At 38.7% G+C, this 14,535-nt stretch overlaps 1 protein-coding gene across 1 annotated transcript in view; it reads right to left on the bottom strand.

The window, feature by feature from the left end:
* Positions 1 to 1,573: 1,573 nt before the first annotated feature.
* Positions 1,574 to 14,535, bottom strand: part of CFTR (CF transmembrane conductance regulator) — a 268,329-nt gene continuing 255,367 nt past the window's right edge. The window contains exons 24-27 of the mRNA XM_069764852.1: positions 13,242 to 13,331; positions 11,952 to 12,124; positions 11,759 to 11,864; positions 1,574 to 2,761 (exon numbers count right to left, since the gene is read on the bottom strand). Coding sequence (XP_069620953.1) covers positions 2,555 to 2,761; positions 11,759 to 11,864; positions 11,952 to 12,124; positions 13,242 to 13,331 — 576 coding nt within the window. The 3' untranslated portion in view covers positions 1,574 to 2,554. The remainder of the gene's footprint in view (positions 2,762 to 11,758; positions 11,865 to 11,951; positions 12,125 to 13,241; positions 13,332 to 14,535) is intronic.

Genomic DNA, 14,535 nt, shown 5'->3' with positions numbered 1-14,535 from the left:
ACACAACTGAACATCATTTCCTTGTCTTGAGACATTTCCACTGAAGTTCGATCAGCCTGTAATTTGATTTTCCACCTTGATTTTGAGTATCATTCCAAATCCAGACCTCAATGGGATATTCATTTTGACTTACATTGATCATTTCTATGTTTTATTGTTCTCAACACATTCCACTATGTAATGAATAAATATTTGCAACTGAAATATTTCATTCAGAGATATCTAGGATGTGGTATTTTAGTGTTCCCTTTATTTTTTTGAGTAGTATATATATATATATATATATATATATAAAACCTTCTAATCAGAATAACAAAGAAACGGCAAGAGCGAAGAGTTCTAAAAAAAAAAATTAGATCATTTACTAAAAAAGACAAGTCAGGAGATCTGGAAGGCTCTCTTGAAGTGATTTACTGGACATATGTCTTAGGACATGTTCTCTTTGCATCTTTTTCCAGCATTCACAAACATCTGTTTTTCAAGAAAAGATGCTTCAAGAATCGCTCCTTTTTTAGTTTTGTAAACCTGAAGCATTTTTTTAGTTCTTAATTGTTTTTTTAACCCTTTTTTTGCTGCCAGTGTTTTTTTTAAGGGTTGTTTTTCATCATTGTTCCCCAACTCCAGTCCTCAAGAGCCAACAACAGGTCATGTTTTCAGGATTTCCATAGAAATGAATTGCCCAGGTGATGGAATTGTAGTACCTGCACAGACAAGAATTCCATCACCTGTGCCATACAAAGGAAAACATGATCAGTTGGTGGCTCATGAGGACTGAAGTTGGGGAACACTGTTTTTCAGAATTTTTGGATATCTTTTGACAGGTATTTTCCAAGTGCTTTTTTTTTTACTCCATTAAACAATGGATGCCAGCACTTTTAGAAGCAAAGACACCAACACATCTTCTTAGCCTTCCTGATGACTTCTAATGAAAAGTATTGAGAATCCTCTCAACCGAAAACACCAGTGCATGTTATTTCTTTTAAGTGTGTTGTTTGCCCATACAAATTACTTAAACAATTGTTTTGTCCATTTTGTGCTTTTTCGTACTTTTTTTTAGGACCGACTCAAAAAAATGGTTAGAAAAACATGCAGTGTGAGCATATCCTTAGGGTAAGTCAGATTTTTATTCAGCTACCTACTATTTGGCCTTCAGTATTTACCACATATCATGCAAAAATGATGGCTAAAAATAAAGTATAATTATACATGAAGCTCTTCATTTTTGGTCTATAGTCACGATTATTCTCCCACTTTAAAAAACGTGCATCAAGTAATAAAAAAGCTTCAGGAACAGACAGGAGGGTGAAAATAATGGCCTCCAACAGAGTATGTACTTACAGTTTTTTCACCACATCCCTACTGTTAGTTTTTCATATTCTGTACATTTTTCAGTAATGGTAACATTAGTGGCTCTAATTATTATTTCATTTTTAATGCCTTTCCTCACTTCATATCAAACGAATTTAAAAACAGCCTATAACTGTATGTCTCTAGTGGAAATAGAAATGTTATATTTTCAAGGTACAATATGCTGAGAGTATTAAATACCCTTAATTTCTAGTTTTCTTTTTTTATATAGGAAATAAATAATTTCAAATATGTGCTACATGAAATAAAAAATAAAATCTAAATCGACGACGCTAATGAAATTATATTGTACTATTTTTTAGTCATATACAGCCAATTGTTGGCATTTGATACTTTTGAATATACTAATCTAAAAAAATGCTAAAAATATTTTGCAAAAATATTAAAATATCTCCAAAGCTACAAAAATATGGCAGTAAAAAGTGACAAAAACCCACAATATTATTCAATAACTCAATAGTGAAACCTGAAGCAATATTAGTGTGAAAACATGATAATTTATTTCTCTTTTCTAAGGGGTAAATTCAAAAAGAGAAAATACATAGTAAGTAGAGAACACTAAAATATCTCATATCCTACTAGCGCACATTGATATGGTTAGCCATAGTTAGTAGAAGTGGCGCAGAGAGTAACAGCTTACTTATTGTACAATAGACAAGGAACATACAGTATTGTGTGTGAACTGTTCTAGAATCTCACCTGAGTATAGGTGACTGTAATGCTGTGTACGAGTATACCGAAATGTAGTAAGCACCAAGCACGGCTATTACAGTGAAACTCCCATAAAGGACACCTCTATGAGAAGACCGCCCCCTTATCCAGGCCAGATTTTCTGTGACAGATTGTCAGTTTCACTATATGCTCTTATTACCAACCATCTTCTCCTTTAAGAAGATGACCTTCCACCAGAAGACCACTTTTCAATGAAATTTTGGCTGATAGCCTCAAAGAGGTTTCACTGGAAATCACTTGAAATAAGAAAGTGGAGTATACCTCTGCTTTCTCCATAGCAACAGACTACAAACTACTTCGGAGCAAGTGAATTTCGATGCTCATAAGGGAAGTCTCTCCAAGCTATGCTTTAACGAATGCTATCAAGAATGTTACATTTTCTATTCTTCTTGGCACCTGGTATGTCTTACACAGAAAGATAAATGTTGTTGCAGAGATTCGGCATTGTGCTTGATCACAATCTTGTCTCTTGCACCTCTTCTTCTGTTTCTTCTTGTAGAGCAGTGATTTTGGGTCTGGACTTTCTCTTACTGGAGTTCCGCCGGTGTAAGGGAAACAGTTTCAAGCGATCAGAGTGACTCATTGCCTGTTTGAAGAAACTCTTCTCATTCATGATTTTCTGTATGGAATCATATTGTCGCACTGTGTTTTCTTCTATCACCTAAAATAAAAGGATTTGGGACATTTTTTAAATACTTGAAGAAATATTATGATGATGATGGGGCTACACGGCAACTATGGTCGCGACACGTTGCATGGCCAAAGATCGCTAGGTGTCACAGGTACATCAGAGCGCGATACAAGTAAATTTGGTCACATTACAACCCTGAAGAAAACTGTGACTGTAACAATGAAGTCACAAAAGGTCAAACCACTTTGGATTTTTTGTGACTTGCTTGTCACGGTTGCAGTATCCTCAGAGTGGCAATTCAATCCCATTGACTTGGGCTGCGATGTAGGAGGAACAACTAGTGATCTTTGGCCTCAAAAAATAGCAGTCAATGTATTATATATATATAATCGTGACAGAGTCATTGGCTTTGTGGAGGAAGGGAGGTACGGATCACTGCGCGGGTGGGAGGGTGCTCACCATACCCCCTTTCCTGCAGGACCTGCAGGTGTTTGAGGACCTGCAGTGATGTCATGATCACGTGACTAACACATGACATAATATAGCTGGACCTGTGCTTCAGTCAGTGTGGCGTGCTGTGGGGAAAAGTTGTACTTCCCACAGAAGGACTAAGAGTGGTTTTCCCTAATTGTGTGCTGGCAAAACCTGCACCAGGTTGAACTGTATGCTACTATTTTTGTTTTGCTTTCTACCGTGCCAGAGGGCTGTGTTTTGTTTTAACCCGCTTACCCCCAAGGGTTATTTGCATGTAATGACCAGGCCAATTTTTAAAATTCTGACCACTGTCCCATTATGAGGTTATAACTCTGGAACGCTTCAATGGATCCCTGTGATTCTGACAATGTTTTCTGGCATTTGGCAAATTTGGCAAACATTTTGAAAATTTTGCAATTTTCCAACTTTGAATTTTCATACCCTTAAATCACACATATACAGTACAGACCTAAAGTTTGGACACAACTTCTCATTTAAAGATTTTTCTGTATTCTCATGACTATGAAGATTGTACATTCACACTGAAGGCATCAAAACTATGAATTAACACATCTGGAATTATATACTCAACAAAAAAGTGTGAAACAACTGGAATTATATCTTATATTCTAAGTTCTTCAAAGTAGCCACCTTTTGCTTTGATGACTGCTTTGTACACTCTTGGCATTCTCTTGATGAGCTTCAAGAGGTAGTCACCGGGAATGGTTTTCACTTCACAGGTGTGCCCTGTCAGGTTTACGTAAGTGGGATTTCTTGCCTTATAAATGGTGTTGTGACCATCAGTTGTGTTGTGCAGAAGTCTGATGGATACACAGCTGATAGTCCTACTGAATAGACTGTTAGAATTTGTATTATGGCAAGAAAAAAGCAGCTAAGTAAAGAAAAAAGAGTGGCCAAATGAAGGGCAGTCAGTGCGAAAAATTAGGAAAACTTTGAAAGTGTCCCCAAGTGCAGTGGCAAAAACCATCCAGCGCTACAAAGAAACTGGCTCACATGATGACTGCCCCAGGAAATTAAGACAAAGAGTCACCTCTGCTTCTGAGGATAAGTTTATCTGAGTCACCAGCCTCAAAAATTGCAGGTTAACAGCAGCTCAGATTAGAGACCAGGTCAATGCCACACAGAGTTCTAGCAGCAGAAACATCTGTACAACAACTGTTAAGAGGAGACTTTGAGCAGCAGGCCTTCATGGTAAAATAGCTGCTAGGAAACCACTGCTAAGGACAGGCAACAAGCAGAAGAGACTTTTTTGGGCTAAAGATCACAAGGAATGGACATTAGACCAGTGGAAATCTGTGCTTTGGTCACAGTGTCTTTGTGCGACGCAGAAAAGGTGAACGGATGGACTCTACATGCCTGGCTCCCACCGTGAAGCATGGAGGAGGAGGTGTGATGGTGTGGGGGTGCTTTGCTGGTGACACTGTTGGGGATTTATTCAAAATTTAGGCATACTGATCCAGCATGGCTACCACAGCATCTTGCAGCGGCATGCTATTCCATCTGGTTTGCGTTTAGTTGGACCATCATTCATATTTCAACAGGAAAATGACCCCAAACACACCTCCAGGCTGTGTAAGGGCAATTTTACCAAGAAGGAGAGTGATGGGGTGCTACGCCAGATGACCTGGCCTCCACAGTCACCAGACCTGAACCCAATCGAGATGGTTTGGGGTGAGCTGGACCGCAGAGTGAAGGCAAAAGGGCCAACAAGTGCTAAGCATCTCTGGGAACTCCTTCACGATTGTTGGAAGACCATTCCTGGTGACTACCTCTTGAGGCTCATCAAGAGAATGCCAAGAGTGTGCAAAGCAGTCATCAAAGCAAAAGGTGGCTACTTTGAAGAACCTAGAATATAAGACATAATTTCAGTTGTTTCACACTTTTTTGTTAAGTATATAATTCCACATGTGTTAATTCATAGTTTTGATGCCTTCAGTGTGAATGTACAATTTTCATAGTCATGAAAATACAGAAAAATCTTTAAATGAGAAGGTGTGTCCAAACTTTTGGTCTGTATTGTATGTCACACAAAATACCTAATAAGTAACATTTCCCACATGTCTACTTTACACCAGCACAATTGTGGAACCAAAAATTATTATTTTGTTATGGAGTTATAAGGGTTAAAAGTTGATCAGCGATATCTCATTTTTACAACACCATTTTTTTAGGGACAACATCACATTTGAAGTCACTTTGAGGGATCTATATGATAGAAAATACCCAAAAGTAACACTATTCTAAAAACTGCACCCCTCAAAGTGCTCAAAACCACATTCAAGAAGTTTATTAACCCTTCAGGTGCTTCACAGGAAGTTTTGGAATGTTTAAAAAAAATGAACATTTAACTTTTAACAAAAAAAATTATTTCAGATCTAATTTGTTTTATTTTATCAAGGGTAACAGGAAAAAATGGACCTCAAGCGTTGTTGTGCAATTTGTCCTGAGTACGCTGATACCCCATATGTGGGGGTAAACCACTGTTTGGGTGCATAGCAGAGCTCGGAAGGGAAGGAGCGCCGCTTGACTTTTCAATGCAAAATTGGCTGGAATTGAGATCGGACGTCATGTCGCATTTGGAGAGCCCCTAATGTACCTAAACAGTGGAAACTCCCCACAAGTGAAACCATTTTGGAATGTAGACCCCCTAAGGAACTTATCTAGATGTGTGGTGAGGACTTTAAACCCCAAGTACTTCACAGAAGTTTATAATGTAGAGACGTAAAAATAAAAATCATATTTTTTTCCCGAAAAATGATCCTTTCGCTAAGAATTTTTTATTTTCCCAAGGGTAACAGGAGAAATTGGACCTCAAAAGTTGTTGTGAAATTTGTCCTGAGTACGCTGATACCGCATATGTGGGCATAAACCACTGTTTGGGCGCATGGCAGAGCTCAGAACGGAATGAGCGCCGTTTGACTTTTCAATGCAAAATTGGCTGGAAATTAGATTGGACATGTCACATTTGGAGAGCTCCTGATGTGCCTAAATAGTGGAAACCCTCCACAAGTGACAAGATTTTGGAAAGTAGACCCCCTAAAGAACTTTTCTAGATGTGTGGTGAGCACTTTGAACCCCCAAGTGCTTTACAGAACTATATAATGTAGAGCTGTGAAAATAAAAAAATAATTTTTTTCCACAAAAATGATTTTTAGCACGCGTTTTCTTATTTTCCCAAGGGTATCCGGAGACATTGGACCTCAAAAGTTGTTGTGCAATTTGTCCTGAGTACGCCCATACCCCATATGTGGGGGGGAACCACTGTTTGGGTGCATGGCAGAGCTCGGAATGGAAGGAGCACCGTTTTGAAATGCAGACTTTGATGGAATGGTCTGCGGGCGTCACGTTGCGTTTGCAGAGCCCCTGATGTACCTAAACAGTGAAAAAAAAATCCCACAAGTGACCCCATATTGGAAATTAGACCCCCCAAGGAACTTATCTAGATGTGTTGTGAGAACTGTGAATGCCCAAGTGTTCCATTAAAGTTTATAACGGAGAGCTGTGATAATAAAAAAAATCATTTTTTTCTACAAAAATGATTTTTTTAGCCCCAATTTTGTATTTTTACAAGGTTGACAGCAGAAATTGGACCCCAAAAGTTGTTGTCCAATTTGTCCTGAGTATGCTGATGCCCCATATATGGAAGAAAACTACTGTTTGGGCACACATCGGGGCTCGGAAAGGAAGTAGTAACGTTTTGGAATGCAGACTTTGGTGGAATGGTCTGCGGGCGTCATGTTGCGTTTGCAGAGCCACTGATGTGCCTAAACAGTAGAAACCCCCACAAGTGACATCATTTTGCAAACTAGACCCCCCCAAGGAACTTATCTGGATGTGTTGTGAGAACTGTAAACCCCCACGTGTTTCACTAAAGTGTATAACGCAGAGCCGTGAAAATAAAAAAATCATTTTTTCCCCACAAAAATGATTTTTTAGCCCCACATTTTTATTTTCACCAAGGAAACAGGAGAAATTGGACAACAAAAGTTGTTGTCCAATTTGTCCTGAGTACGCTGATACCCCTTATGTGGGGTTAAACCACTGTTTGACTTTTTCAATGCAGAATTGGCTGGAATTGAGATCGGACGCCATGTCGCATTTGGAGAGCTCCTGATGTGCCTAAAAAGTGGAAATCCCCCAATCCTAACTCCAATCCTAACCCCAACACACCCCTAACCCTAATCCCAACCCTAATCATAACCTTAACCCCACCCCTAACCCTGACACACTTCTAACCCTAATCCCAACAGTAAACGTAATCCCAACCCTAACCCAAAACCTATCTTTAGCCCCAACCCAAACCCTAACTTTAGCCCCAACCCTAACCCTAACTTTAGCCCTAACCCTAACCGGAAAATGGAAATAAATACATTTTTTTTTACTTTATTATTTTTCCCTAACTAAGGGGTTGATAAAGGGGGGCAGCTGTCACATGCTAAAAGATGCTTTTTATGGCAAAAAATCGTTTTTGCATCACCACATTTTGAACGCTATAATTTTTCTATATTTTGGCCCACAGAGTCATGCGAGATCTTGTTTTTTGCAGGACGAGTTGACATTTTTATTGGTACCATTTTCGGGCACATGACATTTTTTGATCGCTTTTTATTATGATTTTTGGGTGGCAGAATGAACAAAAACCAGCAATTCATGATTTTTTTTGTGGGGGGTGTTTATACCATTCAGCGTGTGGTAAAATTCATAAGACCGTTTTATTCTTCGGGTCAGTACGATTACAGCGATACCTCATTTATATCATTTTCTTATATTTTGGCGCTTTTATACAATAAAAACTATTTTATATGAAAAAATTATTATTTTTGCATTGCTTTATTCTGAGAGCTATAACTTTTTTACTTTTTTGCTGATGACGCTGTATCGCAGCTCGTTTTTTGCAAGACAAGATGAAGTTTTCACTGGTACCATATTTATTTATATCTGTCTTTCTGATCACGTGTTATTCCACTTTTTGTTTGGTGATATGATGATAAAGCATTGTTTTTTTTGCCTTGTTTTTTTATGGGGTTCACTAAAGGGATTAACTAGTGGGACAGTTTTATAGGTTGGGTCGTTACTGACGTGGCAATACTAAATATGTGTACTTTTACTGTTTTTTTTTAATTTACATAAAGAAATGTATTTATTGGAACAATATTTATTTACTTTTTTTTATTTAGAAATTTAAAAAAATATATTTTTACACAGTATAATATTTTTTTTAACTTTTTTACTTTGTCCCAGGATGTGACATCACTGTATAATGACACTTTGCACAGAACTGTGTCAGATCAGCTATCTGACAGGCAGTGAAGGAGGCTTGCTGGTGCCTACTCTGAGCAGGCACTGAGAAGCCACCTCCCTGCAGGCCCCGGAAGGACCCCGTGGCCATCTTTGATCCGGGGGTCTGCAGGCAGGGAGAATCTCAGAACAACGCGATTATATCGCGTTTTTCTGAGAGGCTGAGGGAAGCACGCAGGCACTTAGTACCGGGTGTTAGCTGTGATAATCATCTCCCTCTGTAAGCACGGCTGATCGCATATGAAGTACTATTCCGTCCATGGGAATTAGGGCCCAGATGGCATGGACGGAATAGTACATCTGATGGCAGAAAGGGGTTAAGCACCGTGGTTTATGCTGCACACAATAAACCCACTGGTGTTTTCAAGTGCATGTGCTCCTGAGTCTACCTGAAGGCTTCTACCAAGAGTGGCATCCCCCCCCCCTCTCTCTCTCTCTCTCTCTATATATATATATATATATATATATATATACAGTTAGCTCCATATATATTTGGACAGAGACAACATTTTTCTAATTTTGGTTACAGACATTACCACAATGAATTTTAAACAAAACAATTCAGATGCAGTTGAAATTCAGACTTTCAGCTTTCATTTGAGGGTATCCACATTAAAATTGGATGAAGGGTTTAGGAGTTCAGCTCCTTAACATGTGCCACCCTGTTTTTAGAGGGACTAAAAGTAATTGGACAATTGACTCCAGGGCTATTTCATGGACAGGTGTGGGCAATCCCTTCGTTATGTCATTCTCAATTAAGCAGATAAAAGGCCTGGAGTTGATTTGAGGAGTGGGGCTTGCATTTGGAAGGTTTTGCTGTGAAGTAAACATGCGGTCAGAGGAGCTCTCCATGCAGGTGAAACAAGCCATCCTTAAGCTGCGAAAACAGAAAAAACCCATCCGAGAAATTGCTACAATATTAGAAGTGGCAAAATCTACAGTTTGGTACATCCTGAGAAAGAAAGAAAGCACTGGTGAACTCATCAATGCAAAAAGACCTGGGCGCCCACGGAATACAACAGAGGTGGATGATCGCAGAATAATCTCCATGGTGAAGAGAAACCCCTTCACAACAGCCAACCAAGTGAACAACACTCTCCAGGAGGTAGGCGTATCAATATCCAAATCTACCATAAAGAGAAGACTGCAGGAAAGTAAATACAGAGGGTTCACTGCACGGTGCAAGCCACTCATAAGCATCAAGAATAAAAAGGCTAGACTGGACTTTGCTAAAAAACATCTAAAAAAGCCAGCACAGTTCTAGAAGAACATTCTTTGGACAGATGAAACCAAGAACAACCTCTACCAGAATGATGGAAAGAGAAAAGTATGGCGAAGGCGTGGTACAGCTCATGATCCGAAGTATACCACATCATCTGTAAAACATGGCAGAGGCAGTGTGATGGCTTGGGCATGCATGGTTGCCAGTGGCACTGGGTCACTAGTGTTTATTGATGATGTGACACAGGACAGAAGCAGCCAAATGAATTCTGAGGTATTCAGAGCCATACTGTGTGCTCAGATCCAGCCAAACTGATTGGTCGTCGTTTCATACTACAGATGGACAATGACCCAAAACATAAAGCCAAAGCAACCCAGGAGTTTATTAAAGCAAAGAAGTGGAATATTCTTGAATGGCCAAGTCAGTCACCTGATCTCAACCCAATTGAGCATGCATTTCACTTGTTAAAGACTAAACTTCAGACAGAAAGGCCCACAAACAAACAGCAACTGAAAACCACCGCAGTGGAGGCCTGGCAGAGCATCAAAAAGGAGGAAACACAGCGTCTGGTGATGTCCATGAGTTCAAGACTTCAGGCAGTCATTGCCAACAAAGGGTTTTCAACCAAGTACTAGAAATGAACATTTTATTTAAAATTATTTAATATGTCCAATTACTTTTGGTCTCTTTAAAAACAGGGTGGCACATGCTAAGGAGCTGAAACTCCTAAACCCTTCATCCAATTTTAATGTGGATACCCTCAAATGAAAGCTGAAAGTCTGAACTTCAACTGCATCTGAATTGTTTTGCTTAAAATTCATTGTGGTAATGTCTATAACAAAAATTAGAAAAATGTTGTCTCTGTCCAAATATATATGGACCTAACTGTATATATATATATATATATATATATATATATACATACATATAGATTATATAAATGTGACACAATGTAACTATCCTAAATAAACAATTTTGTATTTAGCTGGACCCTGTGTGTCTTAATAATTGAGTACTTTATTATTTTTTCCCCAACACAGCACACTGTGAAATTATCCACACAAGATACGGCACTAGAAGCATTGTACACCATTCCTAAGGTTCAAAAACAAATGGCACATTGACCTTTGGGATCGCAGAACAGTGGCTCACTTTCTCAGCTAATAACAGATTGAGCAGTGCTGATATAATCTGATGTTTGGTGTATGGATTGTACTAGACTACAAGGAACTCACACTAAGATTTCGGTCCACCATTCCAATAAATATTTTTACTTATTAAGTCAGTGCATTACAATGTGTGAGGTGCATTAATAAGACCTGGGACATCAATGAGATTGCAAGAAAAATTATATAGGAATCCCCTAATAACAAAATGTCAGTTCCATTTTTTATAAAAACTGTATATACTTAGCCGCCTTACTTATTGCAGGAACATAGCTAATGGGGTGGGGGTGCGCTAACAAGCCACTTTGCTTAGGTTAGATTATTCAACTACAGAGTTGGGTGAGTATATTAAACCTTTTATCTCAGGAGACCCAGATGAAGAAAAGTCTAACTACAGAACTGCATTGGGTGATGTAAGTTTAATTTTTTGGGAGGTCGGAAATGGGGCATTTGGAAAATTACTTGCACAGAATCTGACTTCGAAAGTTTTCTGCTACTTCTTTCTTGCTTAGTAGAATTACTAAACCATATTTCTCAACAATTGGATGCCACGGTTGTAAAATGCCACTCACAACACTAGAATTAGACACTGAGGTAAGTTGGTACAATAAAAAGCATGAGCGAGGGACAAGGGGACTTTGATCCACAAGAGGCTTTTCTGTAGGATGCACTGGCATTAGCAGAGAATTGATTACTGAAGTTTGTTGATCGGTGATATGATCCCACTAAATTTTAAATATTTGCCTCTATAGACTGTCACGAGGTTGTCACTGTCTCTATATGTGACAGATGGTATTGTAATGGTCATCATATCAGTTTTGTTAGTAAGAAATATGAACAACCTACCAAGAAGAACTGACATTCGAGCATGGCTTCTAGCCTGTGTTCAGACAAGATGACGGTACAATTTGCAAACGCGTGCTTCAGAGTCTTCCTAATGATCTGAAAAGTTCTGTAAGAAAATCAAGTCAAGTTTTTTAGTAATTGAAAATTGAAATTGCAGGAAGTGAAATCATATTGGTGATATATAAAAACTTACATTGGGTCTAAGTGAGCACTAGGTTCATCCAGTAGAAGAATCTTGGCTTTGCTAAGAACAGATCGGGCCAAACACACCAACTGTTTGTGACCATGACTTAGAACACATCCACCGTCCAGAAGCACAAAGTCCAACTGACCTGGAAACTGCTCAATGATTGACTTCAGGCCAACCTGCAAAACAGATAAAACACGTTTGCTGGAATATGGTTGTTTTTTTTTTTTTTAAATAACTGCATTTCTGTAAAAAAAAAAAGTATGGTTAGATGGAGGAGAAGCTGCCAATAACTTTTTAAGTTCCTCATTTCACTCCTATCATCAAGCAGTCTCGGGATTCCTCTGCCAGCCATACTGGCTCCAGACTCCATTTCTTCAGGGAAATTTATAAAATGATATAAGTTATATATATAATAATCCTCAATCTGCACCCGCTTTTAGTCAATGAGACTATTGAGTCTGCTTGCATTGGAAGGCAGCTCTTGACAACAGAGGAAGATACCCAAGGTGCTGAAGTGTACATCAAGACCAAAAATCTGGTTGTCACTTTTCAAGTCATCTGAACCATTTTCTGGACAAACTAAACTGAGGACATCATAGAGTTCACTAATTAGCACAATAAAATTGTATGCGCCTGTAGCGGGAGGGTCAAGTCCATGTATAGTTCTTCTATAGCAAACAACTAATATTTTTCTTAGAACTCTGTATTGTGATGTTCCCCTTTTATTTCTCCTGGAAAAGTATGAACAAGTTGACTGTCAGCAGTGTTTGGACAGTGTCATACTGTGCATTGTTTCACTGCTCGGACAAGGAATACGGCACCTAGCTAGCAATGTATTCATATGTTTCCAAAAGGAATAACCTAGAGAGGGCACAAAATATAGTTAGACGTTCCACATTTGTAACTTTATGATGACTTATCTTGCTTTGTATACTTGACATTCAGTTAACAATAGCATTGTCTAGTAAGAGTATAATGCCAAGACTTCTTCACTTTGCCAGTGGTTTTTAATAGGCAAAAATATACTCATAACGTTGTTTCCAGACATGCAATACTGCTGTCTTACCACAAGGTGGCAACACTGTATGAAAAATCTCCCACTGCTCAGTGTTTAACAATGAAACATTTGAATGCCCTTAACTGAGTCTTTTGACATCAAGAGGAAATGGAAGCACGCATCCAGTAATCAGCCTTTGTTATTTGTGTAATATTGTCGGGATGTTCACAATACAGTCCATTGTCAGCACCAGTCATTTTGTAATCCTTGTCACGCAAATAATGCAGTTGTTTTACCTCTTCAGTCACTTTCCAGATTTCGTCATCGCTGTGTTTTCCATAAGGGTCAAGGTTTTTCCGGAATGTCCCAGAAAATATGAACACTTTCTGTATGAGAGATAAGAATGAATGAGTAAGAATTATTTGCCTGGTGTTTCAGCGGATCGGCAGAATTCTCATTGTTTGCATAACACTGAACTTCCTTGTGTAGTGTAATAGAAAATGAGCTTACACGTCTAATAAAAAAAAGGAATTCAGTTTCCTCCTGAGGTTGAATGAATATATTAGTTATGTGCTTCATTATAAATTGCCACCTTTATTTCACTCATTTTCAAATAAATGGGTTCACCACATCAGTATTTTTTTAGAAAAAAAAATACAGATAATTTTTATTATTTCCCATGTAAAGTACAGGCTTCCTACAATAATGACTCTCTATGCCATCATATCCATCCTAGAAACTATCTAGAGGTATCTAGAGATGAGCGCGCACTAAATTGCTCAGATGCTCGTTACTCGAACCAAGCAATTCCAAATACTCACATGAGTAACGAGTGTAATGGGAGTCAATGGGAAAGCCGAGCTTTTTTGCGGCAGACCCTACAAAGAGGTCTGGGGGCAGTGAAAATGTTCCAATAGATGGGAAAAGTGCTGAATGGAAGGAGAACAGCACAGGGAAGACTCCTAGAAGCATCACTGACTCCCAGATCGCTGCTGAGAACAATGGTGTCACATTTTTACTCCACTTTTACTCCACTTCTTGAATTCCTATTGCTTTGCATGTTTGTCACACTTAAATGTTTCAGATCATCAAACAAATTTAATTATTACACAGACAACACAAGTAAACACAAAATGCAGTTTTTAAATTAAGGTCTTTATTATTAAGCAAAAACAAAATACAAACCTACAGGGCCCTATGTGAAAAAGTGATTGCCTCCCCATCTTAAAACATAAATTAACTATGGTTTATCACATCTTTGGGAAGCTGAGTTCAAATACCCTAGCCACACCAAGGCCTGATTACTGCCACACCTGTTTTAATTCAAGAAATCACTTAAATAGGACCTGCCTGACAAAGTTAAGTACACCAAAATATCCTCAAAAGCTAGACATCATGCCGCGATTAAATACATTCTGGAACAAATGAGAAACAAAATTATTGAGATTTGTCAGTCTGGAAAAGGTTATAAAGCCATTTCTCAACCTTCGGGACTCCAGTGAACCACAGTGAGAGCCACTATCCACAAATAACAAAAACACGGAACAGTGGTGAACCTCCCAGGTGTGGCCAGCCAACCAAAATAACCTC

Source organism: Ranitomeya imitator, chromosome 4, assembly GCF_032444005.1.
Source record: "Ranitomeya imitator isolate aRanImi1 chromosome 4, aRanImi1.pri, whole genome shotgun sequence".
Lineage (NCBI taxonomy): Eukaryota > Metazoa > Chordata > Amphibia > Anura > Dendrobatidae > Ranitomeya > Ranitomeya imitator.
The sequence above is the reverse complement of the archived record's forward strand: the minus strand, read 5'-3'. Positions and strand labels throughout refer to the sequence as shown.